Source organism: Alosa sapidissima, chromosome 23 (genome assembly GCF_018492685.1).
Source record: "Alosa sapidissima isolate fAloSap1 chromosome 23, fAloSap1.pri, whole genome shotgun sequence".
NCBI lineage: Eukaryota > Metazoa > Chordata > Actinopteri > Clupeiformes > Clupeidae > Alosa > Alosa sapidissima.
In genome coordinates this window covers 27,848,260-27,873,259 of record NC_055979.1, presented here as the reverse complement: position 1 = coordinate 27,873,259, position 25,000 = coordinate 27,848,260, and the positions used below count along the sequence as shown (strand labels likewise).

At 42.8% G+C, this 25,000-nt stretch overlaps 2 protein-coding genes and 1 long non-coding RNA gene across 3 annotated transcripts in view; 1 reads left to right on the top strand and 2 right to left on the bottom strand.

The window, feature by feature from the left end:
• The window catches only part of LOC121698504 (interferon-induced helicase C domain-containing protein 1-like), a 16,972-nt gene extending 12,119 nt beyond the window's left edge, over positions 1 to 4,853 (bottom strand). Inside the window, exons 1-4 of the mRNA XM_042080666.1 lie at positions 3,756 to 4,853; positions 3,340 to 3,499; positions 2,865 to 3,062; positions 1,286 to 1,500 (exon numbers count right to left, since the gene is read on the bottom strand). Of these exons, the coding sequence (XP_041936600.1) occupies positions 1,286 to 1,500; positions 2,865 to 3,062; positions 3,340 to 3,499; positions 3,756 to 4,199 (1,017 nt within the window). The 5' untranslated portion in view covers positions 4,200 to 4,853. The remainder of the gene's footprint in view (positions 1 to 1,285; positions 1,501 to 2,864; positions 3,063 to 3,339; positions 3,500 to 3,755) is intronic.
• A 6,539-nt stretch (positions 4,854 to 11,392) lies between these two features.
• On the top strand, positions 11,393 to 22,173 carry gca (grancalcin). Its single transcript, XM_042080695.1, has 8 exons — positions 11,393 to 11,551; positions 14,741 to 14,962; positions 15,930 to 15,999; positions 16,531 to 16,574; positions 18,154 to 18,301; positions 18,588 to 18,701; positions 20,906 to 20,964; positions 21,195 to 22,173. Exons 1-8 carry the CDS (start codon positions 11,528 to 11,530, stop codon positions 21,219 to 21,221), a joined length of 708 nt encoding a protein of 235 aa, XP_041936629.1. The 5' UTR covers positions 11,393 to 11,527; the 3' UTR covers positions 21,222 to 22,173.
• Positions 22,174 to 22,705: 532 nt separating this feature from the next.
• On the bottom strand, positions 22,706 to 23,309 carry LOC121698517. Its single transcript, XR_006026776.1, has 2 exons — positions 22,954 to 23,309; positions 22,706 to 22,870 (listed from the first exon to the last, which is right to left on the bottom strand). It is a non-coding gene; the product is annotated as an uncharacterized LOC121698517 (long non-coding RNA).
• Between the last annotated feature and the right edge of the window lie 1,691 nt (positions 23,310 to 25,000).

Sequence of the window (25,000 nt, the reverse complement as noted above, 5' to 3'; positions counted from 1 at the left end):
GGCTAGGTTCAATGGAAAAGTTAGCTGGACAAATGAAAGAAAACGAGAAGGATTCAGTGAAGCATAATAATGTTTTAGAACCTTCAAAATTAAAAAACTGATGCAACTGAGATGGAGGACAACTGCACGTAGAGTAGAACGTAGGCCTATTGTCCGAAGGAACTTACATTAAATGAGGAGATATTTGCTGAATGTCACAAAAAGTGTTACAGAAATTGCTTGGCATCGCTTATTCAAGGGCTCTCTACCGAAACACCTGTAGTTTGCAGAGGATGAACGAGAAAGCACTCGTTTGATAAATCAGCTAGTAGTAGACAAATAACTTTTAGAAATAATCTGTACTGCAAAAACGAATGTTGGTGGGTATTTAAACTATCTAGCGGGTGTTTTAACAGCTGCAAGAAATAGAAGCTTCATGGTCTTTATGTTCCGGTTCGTAAATTATTTTCATAAAACTTCAAGTTGCCCTATAACTTTACTCTCCAAACTCTTCACTGCACTGTAGGCAATTAACTGACAGTATGATAGGCTATTTATTTTCTGTAGGATACAATAAACACATTTATTTTTTCAACTTTTGCAATATTACGCACTTGGCTACTGAACGCAAATCAGCAGGAGAGAGAATGCACGTAGCCTACGCAGCGTGTAGCGCAATGTGTAGGCTATTTGGTTACCAACTAACACTGTTAGCCAATTCACTAACTTAAGACTTCAGTGCCATCATATACAACGTTATTTTACACAACAAATACAGAAAGGATGGAGGCAGCAAAAGTAGAGAAGTCATTTCAGATGGGGCAAGAACAAGGTGAATTTGTATGCTTGTCAAAACGTAGTCCTATCCTGCATTAGAGGAGCTGATCATCATACCAAGCACACTCGCTGTTTAAAGTCATACACCACGGTAAACTAAAACTAAAATGTTACAAAGGTGGCAAAAATAATATAGAGTATTATTAGCCATGACATTACTAGGCTATGAATCGTTCGTTCTTTTTTTTTTTTTTTTTTTTTGGGGTCGGGGGTTACAAACTTATTCAAAATCATCCCCCCCTCTGGTTTTTACACAAATCGCACCCTGGATGTGTGTATAACATATATGGTGCGGCGATGTAGAGATGTGTGTATGATGTATGTATGGTTTGATATGTGTGTGTGTGTGTGTTTGTGTGTGTGTGTGTGTGTGTGTATATGTGTGTGTGTGTGTGTGTGTGTGTGTGTGTGTGTGTGTCTGTGTGTGTGTGTGTGTGTGTGTGTGTCTGTGTGTGTGTGTGTATGCCACCTTGTTGACGATGACCACGGTTTTCCCTGGCGCCCCCTGCTGGCGGCGCCGGTCCAGGTGCTCTTTGGCCACGTAGACGGCCACGCAGGTCTTGCCACTGCCCGTGGGCAGGCACACGATGCTGTTGGCACCCTGCAGGGCAGGCTGGGCCACGGTCAGCTGGTACGGACGCAGCATGAGGCAGACCTTTGGAACTACGCAGACATCAGGAGCGACTGCATGAGAAAGAGAGAGAGGTAGAGAGAAACGGAGGGAGGGAGAAAGAGGGGGGGGTGAGGGAGGGAGAGAGAGGGAGATGGGGTGGAGGGAGATAAAGATGTAGAGAAAGATGAAGAGAGATGAAGAGAGAGAAAGAGGGAGGGAGAGAGAGCGAGAGGGAGACAGAGAGATAGAGGGAGAGAGAGGCAGAAGAAAAAGGAGAGAGAAAAACAAGGTGTGTGTGTGTGTGTGTGTGTGTGTGTGTGTGTGTGTGTGTGTGTGTGTGTGTGGGGGGAGGGTAATTGGAAAGGGAAAGTGGGAGGGGAAAAGGAGGAGTGTGAGGGAAAGAGAGAGATGATGTCAGCACAAACACACAGAGAGGTACCAATCCAAAAGCACATGACTCAGTCACACTGCTTTGGAATTCAGCTCAGGGGAATCCCTGAATCACATCTAGCTTTCACTTTCAATTCAGACTAGTCTGTAGAGTGTCACACACACACACACACACACACACACACAACACACACACACACCTGAGCTTACATCTGAAAAGGGCACACATACATTTACTGATTAGCACATTTACTGATTAGCACATCACAGTAGGCCTACACAATACACCCAACATCTGTTCCAGCCATACTCTGAAATCATTCTTTGCAACACTTAAAGGTGCCATGTGTAAGAATTGAGATAAAAATATCCAAAAAATGAGCTACACACATCAAAAGAATGAGAAGAAATAAGGGTGATGATGTCATTAAAAAAATGACAAGGTATAGTGCAGCAGAGATATCAACCTGAATTAGCATGCTAAATTATAGCCACAGCCTGACAGGTGTCATAATACCAGTTTCGGCCATGGGAGGCGGTATGCGGGCAACATAACCACCAGCCAAACTGCAATACACGTGTCTTGGTTGTTACTCTAGGGAAGACCAACTCACTTTCTGGAAGTATACTGCCCCCATCTTTTATGGAATGTGGAGTATGAATTGATTTTTTGCCGGACATTACACATGGCACCTTTAAAGTTGCTCCAGTGAATTGTGTCCAGCAGCTGACCTTGCATGTAGCACCATCTTGTGGTGACTAGCTGAAGCACACTCACCTTACCACAACACAGCAGCACAGGTTACTGTAATTACATTTCAATAGCAGCATAATATTTGAATGAGTAGACCTATACTGTATGTGTGTGTGTGTGTGTGTGTGTGTGTGTGTGTGTGTGTGGTGTGTGTGTGTGTCAATGTGTGTGGTGTGCGTATGCCTGTGTGTGTGTGTGAGTGTGTGTGTGCGTGTGTGGTGTGTCCATAGTATTGAGGGTCGGACTTTTCTGCTCAGTTGTCTGGTCTTTATGAAGCTGTTGCAGGTTTACCGTTTATATTGTCTCCACCCTCTGTGGACAGAGTCCCCCTCTGCTGCACCTCCTCCTGCTCCTCCTCCTGCACCTCCTCCTGCTCCTTCTCTCCTTGCTTCTCCTTCCTCTCTCCCTCCCCATCTCTCTCCTCCTCCTGCTGTCCAGTGCTCTCGTCAGAGCTGCTACTCTCTGGTGGAGATTCATCAGCACCCTTTCCTGCACACACACACACACACACACACACACATCACACACACACACACAAACTTATAAACATTTTTGTTGAAAAGGCTCTCAGTCAATCAGTTGGTCGGCCTGCCATGGACCCTTACAAATCTGGGTTGTCTGGCTCCACAGCTCTGGGTTAGCAGCAGGCTGAGCCGCCTCAGCAGCCTTCTCTGACGTGAGATTCACATCACCGGACGCTGGACTGATCACTAACTAACACGAGACAGGATAGAGAGGAGGGAGCTGCAGCAACAAGTGGTCTTACCGGGCTTGGTTCCGGTGAGTTCCGCGACCAAATCAGCATGCTCCGTCTTGTTCAGCACCTCGAGGAAGTCAGAGAACCACCCCGGAGGCCGCAGGACGATTCTGTGGAGCAGAAGGCGAGCGCCAGCCATGGGTCCGTTATTGGTTGTCTCGGCTAAGATCTGAAATGTCACATCAAAGGAAAAATCACGTTGGAGAGCAAAGTCACACTTTTAGGTAAACCAAACAGGAAAGTGATTCAGTTAGGCCTATGTTGGATTCACATTTATAGGCTACTTTATTCTGCTTGCCAAATATAGCCTGACAAAATCCAAACTCGTTCACAAGCGGGAAACATTTGTTACACATTGGATAGGCCTATTGAGAGAAATTATTTTAGCCTAATCATTTTAAGAGACATTCTCCGACTTAACTCACGTTCTGCCTGTCCAGTTCCGTGATGAGTTTGCTCTGGTAACAGGTCTCACACACATCTGTCGTCTTCATCGCCAGCAAGCTCGGGCCCATAATTTCGATCAGCTTGACACAGCAGTCGTTCTCCGCCTCCAGCGACGGACTGGGCAACTTCTCCATACCCACTATTTGAGCCGCGTACGTGCACCCCGCGAATAAGAGTGCATCCACGAACTCCCGCGACCATCCAGGCTGGCGGGGACCTGCCACGATGGTGTCAATAAGGAGATCGACTGCAGTTTGATTGCAGTCATTTCTTGCCTTGTTGATGATCCGTTCTTTTTGCTCCCTCTCCAAGAAAGTAATGTGATCTAAAACAGGCACGATGCGGATAAGCCGCCGCAATGTGTTGCGAAAACATTCGTTTATCAGCAAGATGAGGTTGTTGTCATCCGTATCAACAGTCATTGTATGTCCTTGTAATCAAAATATTCATAGGCTACTGTGGGTGAATCGGCTACTCTTACTGTAGTCTGCGCTGAACTGATAGTATACAGCAGCCTAGTGCATGACTGCTATGATTGCGCTTTCGGTTTCCATTCATCCGTTTTCGAAACGTAAGGCTAAGGGTTTAATGTTTCACTGGGCAAGTCCCTATGTGTCGATATTGGATAGCCTACAATCTTGTTGATGGTGTGGCGCCATATCAACCATGTTGCCATGTGCAAAAATGTGGCCAGACAGCAAACAGGTCTGCCGCGACATGCAAAGTGTACCTGGAGGTTAAAAATAGAAAACTAACTTACACGACGGAGCCGATGCCAGCAATGCCAGTCTTTGCGGCCCCTGGGAATAGGCTACCTATACGAACTTTCGTCGTCAAATTTGCGATTTTGCAAATCCATCTGGCCAAGCGCCATTGAAGCGCATTTCCAATGTCCCTAAAACACGGGCAAGCAAATAATCGCTAATCCGGAATTGACGTGTAGGCCTATTTCTTTGGAATTGAGTAAATTTAAAACCTTCGTTTACAATATTGATACACTTTTAAAACGATTTGGTAAGAGTTTAATATACCAATTTAGGTTTAATTTCACTCCTAGTTACGGAAGTCAGACTTTTCCAGACCCACTCTCTTGAGGGTCTCTGTGTTAACGAGGTTACTCGGCTCAGCAGTGTCAGAAAGAATGCAGTGGAATGAGCCTAGAAATCTAGACGCACCCTAGCGGCAGCGGCACCCAGGTAGTCTAGCAACTCTCCGTTGGCGAGCTGGAAAAATGAAATTGAATGAATCAGTATCAGGTCAACTAGATGTACCGCAGAGCGGTACAAAATATGACCGCCGCCCAGTCCAGCACATTTTTTCCGCAAAAAAATAAATCACGCTGAAAGGCCTATATGATTCTAACTGTCTCACTAAATTGCATTATCCACACTCAATTCTCACTGGTATCTGCTAGACAACAAGTACCAAAACATGATTAGTTCATAGATTTCACATGTAAAATTCATTTTATACAACCCCACCTCCACCTTGCCTGTTCATAATTCTGAGAAATTCTTGAATTGTGTGCATGTGTTAATGTTATGTGTGTGTGTGTGTGTATGCGTGTGCGCCTGCGTATGTGCCTGTGCATGCATGCGTACATATGTCTACTGTGTGAGTATGTGTCATACGTATGATTACTGTGAATGTATGTGTGTGCGTGTGTATCTGTTTGTGCACATGTGTGCACATGAAATGGGTTAACATGACCCCTGGAGGCAAACATACGCAAAAAATTGGTCATCCTAGGCCCTACAGTTCTCAAGATATTCACAGAGAACTGTGTCTGCCCTACCCTCCTTTCGGGGGGTCCAGTCCAGTGGGGGGGCTACAGATCAAAACGAAAAACGATGGTTCCATGCTATCCATGTGGGGTTACATGCCCACCAAGTTTCGTGTACCCCGGTCTTTCAGTGTCCCGGGAATCCTTGACGGAAATTTGGGCATGCGAAAAAGAAAAAAAAAAAAAAATCTGCGCGGCGGTCATAATAACATGGTGTAGGCGACGGTTCTGCGTGAATTCCCTGCTATTTGAAAGCACAGGAGATGCTGATTGCTGACGGTCGGTCAGCGATGTTTAAATCGTGACCTGAGTCAAGCTGTTTTTAAATTGGCAAACGACTAGTCAACTAGCTCCGCTGGTGATGGGACTGATGAGTTGTATGCTATCCGATTGTGTGGAAGGGAAATTTGAAAGACAACAGTTTATCCCGCCTCTCGGATTGAGTAGTGCCAATGGATAGTTCCAGTAGCCTACCTACATCTTGATGTGGGTATATGGCTCGTCAGGCTACCTGTATGTGAGAAAGCATAAAGTGCCATCGCAATGTTTCTCTGGATACAATTTAATGCAGTGAAGTAATGGGTGTATAGGCTACTTGCATCAATTTAGATAGATTTCCTAATGGATGCTGCATTGGATGGGGCACAGTCAGATGGGAAGCACAGGGTGGCACAGGCCAACCCCAGAATCCAGTCGGCCACCCCAAGTGCCACCCCACCAGAGATGTGACAGTTGGGCTTGTCTGCATGAAATGTCTCCAAGTAAAAAAAAAATTCTTAGCCAAAACAAGTGTTTGACATTGATTTGATGCTGGTCAAATCAATGAGGCTGTATTTATATTGTGATGCTATGCAAGTCCTGTGTCGACTGACTCAAGAACCAATTTCTACCATTGTATGAATGTTTTCCATGCACATGTAGGTTATATATGGTGGGAAAACTCCATTCTAGTTCGCTACTACCCTGGCTAACGTCAGACCTCATCTCATTGAGATGGGGTCTGGGAACTAGACATTCATTTTCTCGTATTTGAAAGGTGGTTTACGAATGCCCAGAGCCGTTTATTGGGCGCTACGAATGTCTATCAAATGTGTCTGTACGTAGCTCATGACGGCTTCGGTGTGTCGTCATCGTCTTGCTGCCCTCCCTCCGTTCTGTGATTGGTCCCCTAACTGAGGAATCCAGGCAGATGGGGGCTCTGACCACAGAGGGTGGAGACAATATAAATTCCATGGAAAGGCTGTCGCAAATCCCTCGAACAGGTGGTCAATCAGAGATTTCAAACGAACGAGGGAACAACATGTCACAATGCAACACACTGTTTTCTCTTCATGAAAGTGAAACCATGAGTTTTCCCACATCTCAACTTTGGCCAAAGTTTTCAGAAATAATCGTTTTAATGTGCATTTTCCATATGGGGTCTTGTCACAGCGTTTTTGTTGCAAACATAATAAGCATGCTTAGATGACGTGATAGACGAGGCGCTATTTCTCACCTGTCCATCATCGTAAAGCCCGATTTGATTGGTCCGCCAGATTTGGGGCGAGCATAGTTGCTCCACAACGGAGCAATGCCAGACCGAACTTCCCGACCTCAAATGTTGTGGGCGGGACTAAGTTCGGCTGGCACCCAGGCAAGATTATTGTTGAAGATTACTTTATTACATTTTACCTGTATTACCTTATTACATTACATTACCAAAAACCCATTTTTAAATGTATCAAATTAAACTACAAAATACTGTAGCCATATTGAATCAAAACAAATACTGTATTTTTGTATTTTTAAAATACACAAATACTTTTTTTCAAAGGGGCATAGAATATGTAGTATATTCTTTATCTTCTACTGTCCTTATTGCTTAGTTGTGTTTTTTTTCTGCTGTTAGTGAATGTGTGTGTGATGTCTGTATGCTACTGAGACCTTGAATTTCCCCTTGGGGATCAATAAAGTATCTATCTATCTATCTATCTATCTATCTATCTAGAATCACTTTGTAAATCAGCTTTTTTATCCCAAACGTTTAGGCTATTAAAACTATATATGGAATATCACACACCAGAACTCCAAAATGGTATAGTTCTAAACAGGTAAACTTATAGATGGATTACTGAACAGGCCTAACAGGCCCAGGGGCCCAAGTGTTCAGGGATCCCTGAAGTCAGTATGTTCTCCAGCCCTGATATCGGAATAAATAGGGCCCCTAAGTCAAATAACATATCGGTTATGTTAATCACCCTGATATCTAAACGGGGCCCCTCAGTCAAATAACACAGGTCACGTAATGTGTGATAATCATGTAATTGCCATCTTTTTTTCACAGCAAGATGCCTTAAATGTGTCGATGGTTATATTTGCAAGTCTCAATCTGTCATTTATTTGCACAAAATTAGCCAGAAGTCATAATTTAAGGGGTTATTGCCTTTTAGCACAACCAACCGCGACCCAGCTAGAGAATACAATGGAAGCCTATTTTTTCCACTACAAGTGAGTGGTTCTCTGCAGAAATACATGACCAGTTCATAGTCATAATTTGTGCTTAAAAGGGGAAGTAAAAGCTACATGTGTGCTATAATGTAGCAGAACTAGGGTGACCATCAACTAGACCACCAACTAGACAACTAACTTGAAGACAAATTTGCCTACTGGTTAGCAGTCCAGACCTGTAACTGGAGGGTTGCCGGTTCGAACCCCGACCAGTAGGCACGGGGGCAGTAAAGTGCCCTTGAGCAAGGCACCTAACCCCCACTGCTCCCCGAGAGCCGCTGTTATTGCAGGCAGCTCACTGCGCCGGGATTAGTGTGTGCTTCACCTCACTGTGTGTACACTGTGTGCTGTGTTTGTTTCACTAATTCACGGATTGGGATAAATGCAGAGACCAAATTTCCCTCACGGGATCAAAAAATATATACAAAAAATATATACAAAAAGTATATATACATACTATATGGTCTTTTGGGCCCCCACCGTCGACTTCAAGGCAGCGCTGCCTGGAAGGCATTAGAGTTAAGCAAGGATTAGGGTTAAGTTAGGGTTAGGGTTAGGGTTAGATATGGCAGTGCTGCCTTGAAGTCATCGGTGAGGGCCCAAAAGACCATCAAGCCGTATAATTCAGACAAATGGTCACCCTAGACAAACAATGGCATTAGCTAATGCTATCATTGTGGCTAACTACCTTAGCTACTGTCAGTAGCTAACATTATTTTACTGTTGGACATAATTTTAAGGTGGAAAGACAATACTGGAAATTTAACTTTTTTATTTTACTTAATTTTAAAATAATTAGCAGACTATTTAAACACAGATACTGATAGAATGGCTAATATTGGCAGATAATATCTCCACACCGATTCATCGGTCGGGCTCTAGTTGTGAGCCAGACCGGAGTCCTGATTCAAAAGTTTGTCAGATCAAACTGATTCTGGGCTAAAATCATCAGTGTCTGCTTGGCATAAGTCATCAATCAGCTTTCATGCATCATTCTGCACTTTTATGACATCAGCACATAGATGTCTCACAGAGATGATTTTGCAGTATATTTAAAATATAAAAATACAATAAAGTATTTTGATAGAACATACATCATTTTATTCAACCCAATAAAATACAAATTACAAAATAGTATAGTACATCATGCAGCTTTACATCATGCAGTCAATATGCAGTGTAGTTCATAGTCAGAAAATTAAGACCAATTTGGAGTAAATGGACACGGTGAACACAATGCCAGTATTTTACCGATCAAGTAGACCATCGTGCACCCCCAACACACACTCGCAAACACACAGTCAAGCGCCTTTTCAATACACTTTTTTCTCTATCAAAAAGGGTCATGCTCCTACCTGTGAGAATAACAGAATGCAACAGAAGGCATTCTGGGCTTGTAAATATCAGTGTAGCATCAAAATTATCTTGATTGAGTGTCTTTTTTATTCATTGCATTTCATTTTTGAGTTTTTTTTTATTTTGAAGTAATCCAAAAGTAATACAGTTTCAAGATACAAGTATCCAGATTACATTACATTATTTTTGTAATCCAATGAATAATGTTACTGATTACAAAAATTGGCGTGTAGTCTGTACTTAGTAGGCTAATGGATTACATTTCAAAGTAATCTGACCCAACACTGTGTGCCCCAGCCCGGCCACCCCATCAACATTTTTCTATAATTGCCACTGGCAGTGGATACAAATATGCTGGGTGCCCTTGCATTAGGATATGCTTGAGGTCCTCTGCAAGTGCTTTCTAATGAAAAAGAAAAACATGAAGTTCCCTTTTAGATAGCACTATGGCGAGTGTCCTTGCAATGGAAAGTTAAAAATGACATGTAGTGCCCTACATCGTCTTGACCATGTTTCTGCAAGGGGAAGATAAATTAAAGGATAAATTCGAATTGTGATTTTTTCACATAGATCTCTGTTTCCCGACTCCCGAGGTCACCGAGTTGGCCTACTTTCTGTATGAAACTACAAAGTTTTTTTAGTTTACTTTTTATCAGTTTTTTATTTAACTTTTTATCAGACGGTTTGCCATATTTTAGTCTGGATTTCCTACGCAGTTCATTTTCATCATGTTTGATCATCATTAATAGCCTAGCCCAGGGGTTCCCAAACTTTTCCTTGACAAGGCCCCCCAAATACCACTAGGTTCTGGCCAAGGACCCCTTGATGTGTTATTAAACCCATCGACAATACTACGGCAAATTTAAAAATACATTAAGCTAATCCTAATAATTATTTTAGCCACAAGCACTTTGTGATGGAGCATACAGTGTGTAAAATTACATTTGGGGCTTTCTGCTATATGAGAGCTATTACTCTACTATTATTCCCAGTCATTGCATGGAAAATAATGTTCAGATATGCGACAAATTATTATAATGGCATTGTATAACAACCCTCATAGTAATGGGTATATTTAAAATTTTTCAAATGTATTTATTTGTTGCTTTTATTTTTCTTTCCAAATTGCTGAGGCCCCCCTGGCACCCCCTCGCGGCCCCCACTTTGAAAACCACTGGCCTAGCCTATGTAGCTTTGTTTTGCGTGGGGTTGGGGTCACATGTCGTCGGATAGGTGCCCTGTTTGTCCGCCCGCCCAGCCCCTGCCGTTCAAACAGAATCCGTCATTGGTTTCAGATAAATGTAATCTGTGTGTAGCCTACTAGCCTACACAGGGTGCTAGTCTATAACAACTGGACTTGGCATTAAGAAAAACGATCTAAATTTAGGTCCTAACTGCATGCTGCATGAATGCAGTCTGGTCCAGCGCATATAGGCTTACTTTTTGTGAGCATTCTTTGTCACTATAATTACTGACATTAGTGACAAATTACACACTTCTATCCTACTTCAAACTAATTTTGAAGCGCAGCTGCATGGGCTATGTATAAGATTCTATCTGCATTCTGAGTAGTTCTGAGATATTGAACTTCAAAGTTTTAGAATTCTATAGGCCTAATTGATAAGTGGACCAAAGTCTCTTTAGATAGGCTATAGGCCTAATATCCAAAAATGCATACAACTTGTAGCCTAACCTCACCTTATGAAGTTGAACCTTATAATTCTAAGGGGACGATAGGCTATAGGCCTAGGGCCTATCTATGATAGCCTATGTGAACATTATTTCAGAGTTAATATTAACCCGGAAACAAAGTCGACGACGAGGCAATATTATTGCTGTAGCCCTGCTGTTGCGGTGTAAAAGCACTGTCTATGTGTAAAACGGACACGCGCGCGCGCACACACAAACACCACACACACACACACACACACACACACTACACTCGTATGATTGGCTGTTAGTCCTAGCAGTCATTCGGCCACCATTTCCGCTTTTCAGCAAGTTGATAACCTCATAGGACACGGGAGAAGTAGGAAGTCACTTTCGAACAGTGTGGTCCTCTCGCTTATCGCCTTTTCGCAAACCAGGTTCTTATCAAGTTAAATTTCTTTCAACAGCGGAGTGATGGCTTACCCCGGATACGGTGGCGTAAGTAGTGCTGCTATCAGAATCATTCTAATGACCGTAATATTGACAACAGAGCTATTGATAGGCTACGCTTTTCCGCATAGGCTATAATGTAACTTTTTCCTAGTGGGTGGGTGGGTGAGGGGAAGCCAAAGATTGTTAAGGCGGAGCTCTGCCTTAACAATCTTTGGTCAAGCTATAACGCGAGATTAGTTGGCTCATTGATTAAGACAGATTTGATCGTGCCTTGCGAACAGTATTGATAGGATAGGTGCTGAGTCGGGGTGACGCAGCGGAACGTTAAGCATCCATCTGATTTAATAGAATGGGGCGGGGCGTTGCGGTAAAGACCCTATGCTCCGCACGCAAAGGCCAGAACTTTCAGCTCAGTAGGATGTGGTGGCAGGTGTCAAATGGTGGTGGTCTCTTCTGCTCTCCTTTCAAAACGTTACACATCTACGCCTACATGCATCAGGTTATTCTATCATTACCTGTAGCACTTTAATTGGGTTTGCAATAGATTAGGCTACTTATGTTTGTTGCCTGTTGCATAACCGCGTTTGTCGGTGAAGCAACCCTGTGTATTGTAGCCTAAAAAGTCATGCCAGTAGGAAACCACCTTTTTTTCTTGTTTGTTTTGAAACTAGATGTACCGCAGAGCGGTACAAAATATGACCGCCGCCCAGTCCAGCACATTTTTTCCACAAAAAGAAATCACGCTGAAAGGCCTATATGATTCTAACTGTCTCACTAAATTGCATTATCCACACTCAATTCTCACTGGTATCTGCTAGACAACAAGTACCAAAACATGATTAGTTCATAGATTCTTGATTGTTTGTGTTATGTTTACGTTATGTGTGTGTGTGTGTGTGTGTGTGTGTGTGTGTGCGTGTGTGCGTGCTTGTGTGTGTGCCTGTGTATGTGCCTGTGCATGCAAGCGTACATATGTCTACTGTGTGAGTATGTGTCATACGTATGATTACTGTGAATGTATGTATGTGTGTGTGTGTGTATCTGTTTGTGCACATGTGTGCACATGAAATGGGTTAACATGAACCCTGGAGGCAAACATACGGAAAAAAATGGTCATCCTAGGCCCTACAGTTCTCAAGATATTCACAGAGAACTGTGTCTGCCCCACCCTCCTTTCGGGGGGTCCAGTCCAGCGGGGGGGCTACAGATCAAAACGAAAAATGACGGTTCCATGCTATCCATGTGGGGGTACATGCCCACCAAGTTTTGTGTACCCCGGTCTTTCAGTGTCCCGGGAATCCTTGTTGGTGTACGTCACTAAATGTACACATAAATTATTTTATTGTAAGGCCCCCCATGAACGAAAGTACACAAAACTTGGCATGCATTCGGAGGGTGTCATAATGATCTTACACTTTTAATTTCGTGCAGTTTTGACCTTGTCAGCCAGAGATATTGTGATGAAAACACCTAATTTTTTGCTTTTTAATTTTTAACTAGGTGGCGCTATACATGAAATAAGTGGTAATGGGATGGGTTGACATGCCCCCTTAAGACCAACATACATAAAAAAGGTGGACCTCCTAGGCCCTACGGTTCTCGAGATATTCACAGAAAACTGTCTCCGGCCACCTACAGGCCAGTTGGTGTATAGTAACATAAATTCATTTATTGTGTGGCCCCCCATGAACGGAATTCCACAAAACTTGGCGTGCATACAGAGGGTGTCATAATGATCCTACACTTCCAATTTCGTGCAGTTTTGACTATGTTAGGTCACAGATACCTTCAATTACAACACCTCATTTTTACTTTTTTGCGTTTAACTAGGTGGCGCTATACATGAAATGAGTGGTTATGGAATGGGTTGACATGGCCCCTTGAGATCAACATACAAAAAAAAAATGGTCCTCCTAAACCCTACGGTTTTCGAGATATTCACAGAAAACTGTGTCTGCCCTACCCTCCTTTCGGGGGGTCCAGTCCAGCGGGGGGGCTACAGATCAAAACGAAAAACGATGGTTCCATGCTATCCATGTGGGGTTACATGCCCACCAAGTTTCATGTACCCCGGTCTTTCAGTGTCCCGGGAATCATTGACGGAAATTTGGGCATGCGAAAAAGAAAAAAAAAAAAAAAATCTTCGCTGCTCGGCGGTCATAATAAGATATGTCAGTGTGACTAGGGCTGAGGACATGCCGGGCTTTTCAAATTTGACTCTTCCCTGCCCATAATGGCTAAAGGTTTGAGGTTTGCGTCTGGGCTTACGTTGAGGTCTGAGTATGTAAAGGTGTTTCGCCTGGTGCGCCCAATAGATGAAGTAAGGAAGTGGAATAAAGGAATCCACACTCAGGGCCTGACGCTTAGTGTAGTATTGGTCCTACAATTAATTTGAAACGGTGAACAAGGCTTCCCAGCTATGGTTCCCAGAACGTTCTGGTTGCGGGAATGTTAGGTTCCCTGAAGGTTAGGTTTTGATTCCCATGGAAAGTTTTCTTACATCAAAGTTTTTGGTTACATCAAACGTTCCCTAAACGTTGCAATCTGGGAACCTTTAGGGAACGTTCCCCTAACATTGCAAACTCTGCATACCAATTTTAGTATTACTTTAAACTAACCGCATGAGCAGAAATTAATTATATATTAGCAGGAATGAATAAATGAACAGGCAAACTTGATGGGATTTATAACTTTAATATACAATATTAAATTAACAAAATACAAAAAAATCTAAAATGCTTAAAAATATATATAAGAACGACAAAGACTGGGATACAAACGTTTCGGGTTTCAGTGTTCTCAGAACTGAGAAACGTTTTGATCTCGAACATATTGAACACACTTTTAAAAATACCGTGATAATACCAAAAAACATGATAATTTTGGTCTCTATAACCGTAAGGTTACATTTTCATACCGTTACATCCCTAGAGAAAAACAAGCCTAGGCATTTATTCAATGGAAAACCTTGCAGACTTAACAAAAGCATCTGTGGGAATGTTGTGGAGTAAATTAACAAGTGTGTAACTAAGGCTCCTTTAAGGTGTGTGGTGTTGAGCGAGACCAACACCCAGATAGTGTGAGTCTGTTATGTAATCCCTCTCTCTTTGTCTCTCTCTCTCTTTTCTCTCTTTCTCTCCCTCCCTCTCTCTGTCTCTCCATCTCTTTATCTCTCTCTCTCTCTCTCTCTTTCTCTCTCTTTCTTTTTCTCTCTCTCTCTCTCTCTCTCACCAGTATGGAGGTCAGATGCCAGGTATGCCCGCTCAGGGAATGCCCCATCACGGGATGCCCCATCACGGTATGCCACACCAAGGGATGCCCCACCAAGGGATGCCTATGGGTGGTGCCCCAGGAGCAGGATACCCCCCCCAGCCAGGGGCTTACCCAGGCAGCTTTGGCGCTCCTCCTCCCGCTCAGGACCCAATGTGGGGCTACTTCACGGCCATCGCAGGGCAGGTGAGTGGGGAGACGTTGGGTGCAGGGTAGTGCAGCAGAAGTGTCCTTGTTTCTAAAGGTTGTGATTGGCTGGATCTCAGCCATTGTGACATCAGCCAACAGGAAGCAAATAGGACGCCAGGAAGCTCTCTCAATTGTAACTCACTGTTCAACTCCCAACATGTTCACCTTCATGAAAAACTCAGACATAGTTCCCACGTGTCATGGAATTTCTGGAATTTCTGAAAAGTCTATTCCAGACATGGAAAGTCAGGGAATTTGATCATTGTTGGCGCAAAGTCAGGGAATATCAGAGATTTTTGTAGCAGTTTAAAATCTACTTGCTAAAATACATTAATACCAATATATTGATACTTCATATCATATTTCCAGGCAGGATTGGTGTTTATTGGATTAATTATTAGCTTTTTTCGTTACTGGCTGCTTGAGTGGTTGTGGTTTTCCCTACTTTGTTTTTTCAATGCCAGTTTATTAGCTTTCTGCTGCTCTGAAAGATTTGGTCTGTGAAGTCATTTCAATGTAACATTCAGTATACAGCACGTCATGGAAGTGCAGGGTTTTTAGTTGGGGAAAGTCGTGGATCTGCTCGAGGTTTCTTCCTAGATGTATCTCCAATTCTAGGGAGTTTTTTTCTCTCCCCTGTTACCCATGGTACTTCTTTTCTTTTCTCTGATTGTCTAACACTCTATAAAGCGCCACGAGACATGTGTAATGTTTTGACGCTCTATAAGTGAAATTGAAATTAAGAAAAGTCAAGGGCAAACAGAAAGCTATTTGCGAATGTTTGCGTATTTGAACTCACCCCTGATCAAGACCTTCACGTGCCTTCAGTGAGCTGCGGAAGCAGTCAGGCATGAGCATTTGCTGTCTGAGTTATTGGCAGGGAAGTTGCACTTCATCATACACTTCACTGTTTGGTCCTAATGACCTTTGACCCTAAATCAGTTATGATGTCATTCTCTCTCAGGATGGTGAAGTCGATGCTGAGGAACTTCAAAGATGCCTGACACAGAGTGGCTTCAGTGGCACCTACACACGTAAGTGTGTGTGTGTGTGTGTGTGTGTGTGTGTGTGTGTGTGTGTGTGTGTGTGTGTGTGTGTGTGTGTGTGTCATTACCTTTACTGTGGACCAAAAACACAACATTGCAACTGTGTGATGTAGAGAATGGCATGTTGAGACAGAGGAAACTGAGGTTGTGTGTTAAAATATCAGATGCAGCTTGTTAACATTGAGTATGTCATGGTTGTGCAACATTGACATCTTCTGTCTCTCTCTCTCTCTCTTCTGTTCCCCTCTCTTTCCCTCTTTCTCTCTCTCTCTTCTGTTCCCCTCTCTTTCCCTCTCTCTCTCTCTCTTCTGTCCCCCTCTCTTTCCCTCTCTCTCTCACTTCTGTCCCCCTCTCTTTCCCTCTTTCTCCCCCCCCCCCCTTTCTTTCCCTTTCTCTCTCTCTCTCCTCCTCTCTCTCTCTCTCTTCTGTCCCTCTCTTCTTCCCTCTCTCTCTCTCTCTCTCTCTCTCTCTCTCTCTCTCTCTCTCTCTCTCTCTCTCTCTTCCTCTGCTCCTCCACAGCCTTCAGCTTAGAGACGTGCAGAATTATGATCGCCATGCTGGATGTATCCTTCTGGATTCAGCCTGTCTGCTGTAACTAATTGCCGCTGTTACAGGAGCACTAAACCACAGAAAAAAACTAAATCCAGCACACTGCGCTTCTCTGATGAACTAAACTAGATTGATCTTCCCACCTAAACCTATTTTAAACTTTGCATCTAAACTTATGTTGAAATTTGCACCTAAACCTGTTTTGAACTTGGCACCGAAACCTATTTTGTGTGATCTGAGCTGGTTAGATGTGTGACATTCAACTATCGCTGCTTCAGCTCTGGTCATCGCTGCTGTGACCCCTCTCAGTTGCAGCTGAAGCAGCGCTATTTATCTGACTGTCTGGAGTAGAGCCCGATCGATAAATCTGTGAACCAATATTAGATATTTGCCGATCTATCGGTATCTCCATTTATAACGGCCGAATATTATTTTTAAAGAAGGCAAATAATGATCCTTTATCTGAATTTTCAGTAGGCTATTGTTTTTGTCTTCCAGCTTAACATTACGTCCAACAGGTAAAATAATGTTAGCCTTGGTTAAGTGATGGAGGCTAACTTGTTTGTTGATAGATTTGTGAAACATAAACGCAAGTTATACCATGTAACTTAATAACAGCACTATAATTTAATCACCATACTACCAATAGCTAGCCATACATTTTCTGACCATACTACCAGTAGCTAGTAGCTACGGTAGTTAGCCACAATGATAGCATTAGCTAATGCTTTATACAAATTTAGCCTCCACTTCCCCTTTTAAACAGATATTATGACTGTTTATTATAAACTGGTCTTTCCAATGTATTTCTACATCACTACTATTGTCACGGTTGCAGTGCGGCTTTAGATGCGGATATGATTGAGGTAGTGTGGCTGCGGTAACCTGTTAACATGGACACCAAAATTAAAATCAATATGCAACTGTATGCAACTGAATATGAGTTCCCCCTCAACAAACACAGGGGCAGAAGCTCAAAAATAGGGGAAGCTGACATGAAATGAGTCAGTTATTGCATTAGTAGTATTAAGCTGCTGTATTGTCCTTTGTGGACTAAAGCTACTCAGGTTCCCCAAACCCAGTTTACACATGCTAAGATTTTTTAGACATGACCAACAGTCACTTTCAGTCAGTTCAAATGGAGTTGAAAAGACTGGTTATTTGACAGTCCACTTCCCTGTGTTACTTCTCTGTGAGTTTTGAACTAAATCTATTCGGGGCGTGGATCTGCCTTGCTGTTTTATCACAAGTCTCTCATAAGGAAGAATATCAAATGGTTTAAAAATCAGATAGGCTAAATAATACTAGCGTTGTTTAGGTGTGTGTGTGTGTGTGTGTGTGTGTGCTTGCGTGTTTGTGTGTGTGTGTGTGTGCGTGCGCGCTCGTGCATGTGTGTGTGTGTGTGTGTGTGTGTGTGTGTGTGTGTGTGTGTGTGCGTGCACGCTCGTGCATGTGTGTGTGTGTATGTGTATGTGTGTTTGCGTGTTTGTGCATGTGTGTGTGTGTGTGTGTGTGTGTTTGTGCGTGTGTGTGTGTGTGTGTGTGTGTGTGTGTGTTTGTGCATGTGTGTTTGTGCCTTAACCAATAGTGCAGCGGGACATGACGGGTAAGATGGGCTTCAATGAGTTCAAGGAGCTCTTCATGGCACTGAACGGGTGGAAGCAGAACTTCATGACATACGACCAGGACCGCAGCGGTACTGTCGAACCACACGAGATGCAACAAGCCATCGGAGCCATGGGTGAGTCTGACATGACACGGAGAACGAACACACACACACACATACATTATACATTGTGTATACATTATACATTATTCTCCATTCCACAGTATAATGTAACATTGATAGGCACTTTGTGTGTGCGTGTGTTAATTAAACTGATTATGCTTCTTTTTCTGAAGATTCCAAGATCAGTCATTAGGTTCTGCATATGTATATCGCCATAGTGTGAGTGTGTGTGTAAACTGTTTTTGTGTGTGTGTGTGTGTGTATTAATTGTTTGTTGTTGTTTTTCTGGTCACTGCAGGCTACAGGGTCAGTCCCCAGGCTCTGAATGCCATAGTCAAGCGCTACAGTAAAGGAGGACGCATCTTCTTTGACGACTATGTGGCCTGTTGTGTCAAACTTAGGGCACTGACCGGTAGGATCACACGCACACAGACACACACGCACGCACACACGCACACACATACATACACACACACACACATACATACACACACACATAAACACACACATGCACACACACACACACACACCATGCATGTAAGTGATTTTATGCCACAGCAGGACGCACAGGTCAGGGATGCTGCGGGTCCAGTGTCTCAAGCTGACTTGTGACCAGTCTCTTGGGCCCCTATCTTAGCAATCTAAAACGCATGGGGCAATTACCTGTTCTATGGCAATTCCACGGAAAATGGACTTTTTGTCACATCCATAACGCCAGTGAAATGCCTTGGCATTTGTATGATATGAATGATAACATTTATTTTTTGTGCATTTTTTCTCATGTACATTCTTCAGCCAAAAATTACAAATGCTCAAATTTCATGTAATCATTCACATCATACCATACCATCACATTTTATTGGTGTTGATGTTACAAATAACGTAATTTTCCATGGAATTGCCTCATGGTCACTGTCGATTAGCTAAGGGTTTGTCCAGTCCACATTGGGGGTGGTTTTGTTATCAAACATCGGGCGCCTGGCGCAAAAAGGTTGGTCTTATGTTTCTTAATCAGTCATGGGTGTGTGTTGGGCGTAACATCCTTTAAACCAATGAGAATGACATCTCTCATTCCCTTTAATAGCAAGCAGTGCAACTTCAAACTTCAACTTCAGCGCATCAGTATTTTGATAGTCAGCGACGCATTTGAAGGAATCTGCTTGCATGCGAGACCCTATGGAACAGGTATTCCACTTAACCATGCATTACTGAAACCTAGCAGTATAGCCTACACGCATCTGCACTCGTCTATTATTAGAATGCATTGGCAAAGTGAAACTAACTTCTCGGTGGTGTCATAGTGGTGGTGACGAAACAGTTCTACACAGTTAATTACTTTCACTATTGACTGACAATGGGTCACCATCGAAAGCATAGCCAAAAAGCAACACTTACCTCAATAATGTTCGAATGACTGAATAAAAAACCTAAGGACATTTATCCTGCAGAGGAGTTACTGCTTACATCTCATGATGGTGCGTCTTCAGTTGTGCTTCATATGCGCCTTTCGCTATAGACCAGGTTTTTCTTGGTCAGTGGCGTAATGAGTTTTAGATGGTGTAAAATAGTGATTTTTAGATAAAGCGCCAGACCACACTTTAGGTTGTTAATTGCCACATCCCTGGGCGCATTGTTCAATAAAAGAGACGTGCATGGCCTGTCAACTCCTAATTGTACTTTATGTATGAATTCTTCTGTGGGGACAGTTTTGTATATGTTCTGGGAATGTGCTAAAGTGAACACTTTATGGACTCATGTGACGTTATGGGGAAAATACTCTGGACTACCATAGTCCCAGATCCATGTTTATGTCTGTTAAATGATGACACCACTTTGAACTTTAAAAGTAATATGAGAATCCTGTTTTGTGGCTTTACAGCAGCAAAAACATTCTAGAATATTGGTTTTGCTCAGAGATGAATGTACTGAAACACTGGTTGTTGAATGTGCAATATATGGTTAATTTGGATGGGCCCATCTTCTCTTTTGTCTTTTATGTTACTTGTATTAAGTGGTGTACAGCTGTTTTACTTGGTTTTGACTTTTGCTTTTACTGTGGTGACGGTCAGTGTTTGTGTGTTAGTGTAGTTTTGTTTATGTTGTGCATGGCAAAATATTTAAATGTAAGAATATGCTTTGCGCTGGGTCAAAATAGGGCCCTTGGCCTCTGATTGGTTGACTTGTGTCTAGACTCTTTGTCTCTTATGTAGCTGACTTGTGTTTTGATAAGGACTGCATGATTTGGGGAAAACATCTTTTTTCTGATGGACATTGTGATTATGATTTGATTTACAATATCATTTTTGAAAGTCAAGCTTTAGTTCAAGATGGCAAATTTGTGCCATACCTTATTGGTGAGCATGCCTAGTGCATGAGAAGCACAGCACTCCTGTTAGGTGAGCTTCACTATTTGTCACACAATGACATGACATGATGACATGAATATAAAAATCATAAATGTTAAGATTAAGAAAGATGAACCAATGGGGCCGAGTTGTGAGCTGCACGTTTATCCTTTGTGATTAGCTAAATGCATTAGTTCACATTGCAGTTTTGAATAAAAATGGATTATTTGTGCAACCCTAGTTCAGACTCTGTTTCCTGTTCGCTTCACAGACAGCTTCAAGCGGAGAGACACAATGCAGCAGGGCTCCATCATGTTCCAGTATGATGACGTAAGCAAGCCAAAGAAACACAAAGACTTTGTACTTACTTAAAAATACTTACTTACTAAAGTTCTTACTTAAAAATACTTAAATACTTACTTACTAAAGTTCTTACTTAAAAATACTTAAAAAACGTAATACTTAAAATACTTAATACTTACTTAGATTTACTTTCCCCTCCCCTCATCTAAATCTGTTCATCCAAACATGCTCTTCCTCCTCTGTTTTTATCTCTGCAGTTCATCCTGTGCACCATGGCCATCTGAGGACCTCCCTGCGGACCCCACAACACCGCCAAGAGGACCTCAGAGAAGATGAGAGAGAGAGATAGGAAGAGAGAGAAGAGAAGAAGAGAGGAATGGAGAGAGAAGAGTAGAGGGAGAGGAAGAAAAGGGTGATAGATGCATGCATATACTGATCTATGCATCACTGGTAAAAGAGATATATGCAGCTAACGATAAAGAATAAGGTGATATAATAATAATAATAAAAGCTGTAGTATATATATATATATATATATATATATATGGCTCTTCTGGGACCATTAAAGGGTTGTTAGACAGATGAGAGATGACGGTGTCAGTGATGACCAGTAAGCCTTTAAATCACACACCTCGGAACTTTTGCCAGTTAAAGCAGTTAAACCATCAACTTCAGGGGAGGTATATCAAGTGCATGAACTAAACCACATACTTGGAATACCCCCCAGGACCTAAAAATGAAAACATGACTAGACTACACAATTTTGTTAATAATAAACTAATACATTTCTATGACGTTTAACCTCTAATATAGTTAGTCATATTGAAGACTGAGGCCATATGGGAGACGTTATAATTGAAGATATTTTGACAGACATGAACAAACAACTTCAATATGAACCATGCAGTTGATTGTGTTACTTTTGGGCTATTGCATGCTAGTAAAACTGTCTGGTATTATGTTATCAGAAGGGTTGGAAGTCCCAGATCACACCCTGACCTTAACTTTAAGCATCTTAGGACATTTAAACTTTTGGTAAAAATTACAAGAAGACAAGGGAACAGTTTTGTGCCAACACACAGTCTCTCACATCATTTATTTTTTTATGATTTTAATACACACTTGTTATTCATTACATATATGCTATGTTTGTAACCACTTCTAAACAGCCACTGATGTCTCTGAAGAGCCTCCAATATGACTGTGTTATCTTCCAATAAACGTTTTATTCATTTACTGTTCTGTGGTCCTGGCTTCTCTGTGGCAGCACCTCATTTGGATCTCATTGTGCGTTCCATTTGTACATGCTGACGGCTTGTGATAACTCGTAACTTGTGAAATTACGTGAACTGGGGGTCCTTTGCTGGAACGAGATCGCTTCTTATCAGACGAGTTTAGGGGGGAGTGCCGTTGTGTAATTTTGCGTAACTTCCTGTTTTTCGGACAACTTACATGCTCGTAAGACGAGCACGTTGGACGAATGGATCGCACCATTAGTGCCCATGGGGACAGGCTTGATTCCAGCCCCATCCCACCCCAACGCTCTCCCACTTGCTTCCTGTCTCTCTACATAAAGGCATAACCCCCCAAAAATCTACATAAAGGCATAACCCCCCAAAAATTATACACATTATTAACTAAATATATAAGTCGGTACATAAGTCTGTTTCTGTGCACCTGGCTTCATGTTCATGTTCAGATAAAAGCTAAATGAATAAATGTGAACATAATGTTTCTCTGTCTCAAAGACCACAAGCAGAGCCAAGACTTCAAGAGTTCACATTTCCTTTATTTGATTAAAAAAAGAGGAAAACATTCTTTACAAAAACAGCAGAAAAAGTCAGGAATCTGCAGGTCTGGGGCAGAGTGGAGCGGAGCGAAGCAGCGTCAAGATGGCGGAGGAGGAAGCAGGCAGAAACACAAGCAGCCACACCTGACCAGAGTAGGAACACCTCACTAGTGTCATCTCACCTGACCAGAGTAGGAACACCTCACTAGTGTCATCTCATCTGACACCTGACCAGAGTAGGAACACCTCACTAGTGTCATCTCACCTGACCAGAGTAGGAACACCTCACTAGTGTCATCTAACACCTGACCAGAGTAGGAACACCTCACTAGTGTCATCTCACCTGACCAGAGTAGGAACACCTCACTAGTGTCATCTCATCTAACACCTGACCAGAGTAGGAACACCTCACTAGTGTCAACTCATCTAACAAAAGTAGGAATACCTCACTAGTGTATACTTGTGGGGCAGCCGTGGCCTACTGGTTAGCGCTTAGGACTTGTAATCGGAGGGTTGCCGGTTCGAACCCCGACCAGTAGGCACGGCTGAAGCGCCCTTGAGCAAGGCACCTAACCCCTCACTGCTCCCCGAGCGCCGCTGTTGTTGCAGGCAACTCACTGCGTCGGGATTAGTGTGTGCTTCACCTCACTGTGTGCTGAGTGTGTTTCACTAATTCACAGATTGGGATAAATGCAGAGACCAAATTTCCCTCACGGGATCAAAAGAGCATATACTTATACTTACTATAAACCTATTAATTTGGCAGATGCTTTTTTCCCCAAAGTGAATTCCTACAAGGCCCATTCTCCCCAGAGCAACTTGGGGTTAAGTGCCTTGCTCAAGGGCACAACAGAGGCAGTCAGGACTTGAACCCGCAACTTTTCTGGCTACTGCAAGTTAGCCCATCTCCTTAGCCACTACGCTACCACCACCCAGTGTCACCAGAGTTGAAACACCACCTCGCTTGTAAGCAAGGCCTTAAACCTGTCAGCTGGTCAGAGGTTTGTAAGTACTATGTTCTTAAACTACTGGTCTAACTACCGGTGTGTAATTTATTAATGCAAGGATTTATTTCATTTACTTCTGAAATAAGTTAATACTGTTTGGAGTTCGACAACTATAACTGTAACCCTAAGTTCAAAAGTCTAATAAAAAGGCAGTTCACAAGTAATAGTCTGTCTTAAAATGGTGCAGTGTAGACCTTTTTTTTGGTATTTAAAAGTTAATTGCAGTAGTTTACTGCAGGGACCCATTGGAGCTGTTGAGCTGTGCCTTGAACAAGTCCAGACAGGAGATGAGGTGAGTATGTTTTGTGATTTTGCGTCACTGCATACAGTGTGACCATCTAAAAGCTCAAATTCACACCCACAAGTAAATCTCAGCGCGAATTTGCCTGTAATGACCGACCCTGTCAGTAATACATGCTAGACAGCCAAGGTGGACCCATGTCTACCTCAGGCTTGGAGGAGAACAGTTTCTTCAGTGCGCGCGCACACACGCACACACACACACACACACACACACACACACACACACACACACTCACACACACACACACACACATCGCAGTCCTAATCCTGGCAAACACTCGTTACTTCATATCACTCAACCAGAGGGTCTGAACAGATATTCTAACCCAGTCCATGGACCTTCATACATGTTCTCAGTCTCTAGACGGTAGCAGCCTCTGGAGGTGAGCTGGGTTGAAACCGGGACTAAATCTACTCTGAGTAAGTAGCTAGTAAGTAGCAAGAGCCCCCTGGAGGATGGGTCACACAAAGGCTTCCAATAGACCTCTGAAGTTCGCCTACAAAAAAGAACCAAAACAGCCATCTTTGCCCATATAAGGAGATCCGGTTGTTAATTGAAGCTAACTACCTATGGCAAGTTGCATTGCAAGTTACATGTAGCTCTGGGGTAGCAAAAATCAAAGTGTGCCGTCTACACTTACCGGAGATCACAGTATCCACTCGAAGGCAGAGGACAAAAGTGTGTTCAGGAAAACGTCTGCATTTCAGACTTTTTCATCCCCGCGAGAGTTTAACAGGTACGATAATTCAAAATCCCCATGTTATTTTCCCATTGGAAAAATGGCCAGATACCGGATCTCAAAGATGGCAGCTTTTTTGTAGGTGAACTTTAGAGGTCTACAGCTGTTGAGCAGTAACCTGTGGCAGAGCAACATGATTGGCTGGGGCATTTCATTGGAAACATGAGTGGCATGAGAGCTGTCCAATCCTGGGCCAGTTTGGCTGCAGGCACACAGGAAGCTGC

What these genes read in the sequence shown, in the direction of transcription:
- gca (XM_042080695.1), top strand. Translation starts at nt 11,528, where the DNA reads ATGGCTTACCCCGGATACGGTGGC. An exon ending in CTTACCCCGGATACGGTGGC is followed by an intron (nt 11,552 to 14,740) that starts GTAAGTAGTGCT and finishes CTCTCTCACCAG; the next exon opens with TATGGAGGTCAGATGCCAGG. An exon ending in TTATGATCGCCATGCTGGAT is followed by an intron (nt 16,575 to 18,153) that starts GTATCCTTCTGG and finishes CCAATAGTGCAG; the next exon opens with CGGGACATGACGGGTAAGAT.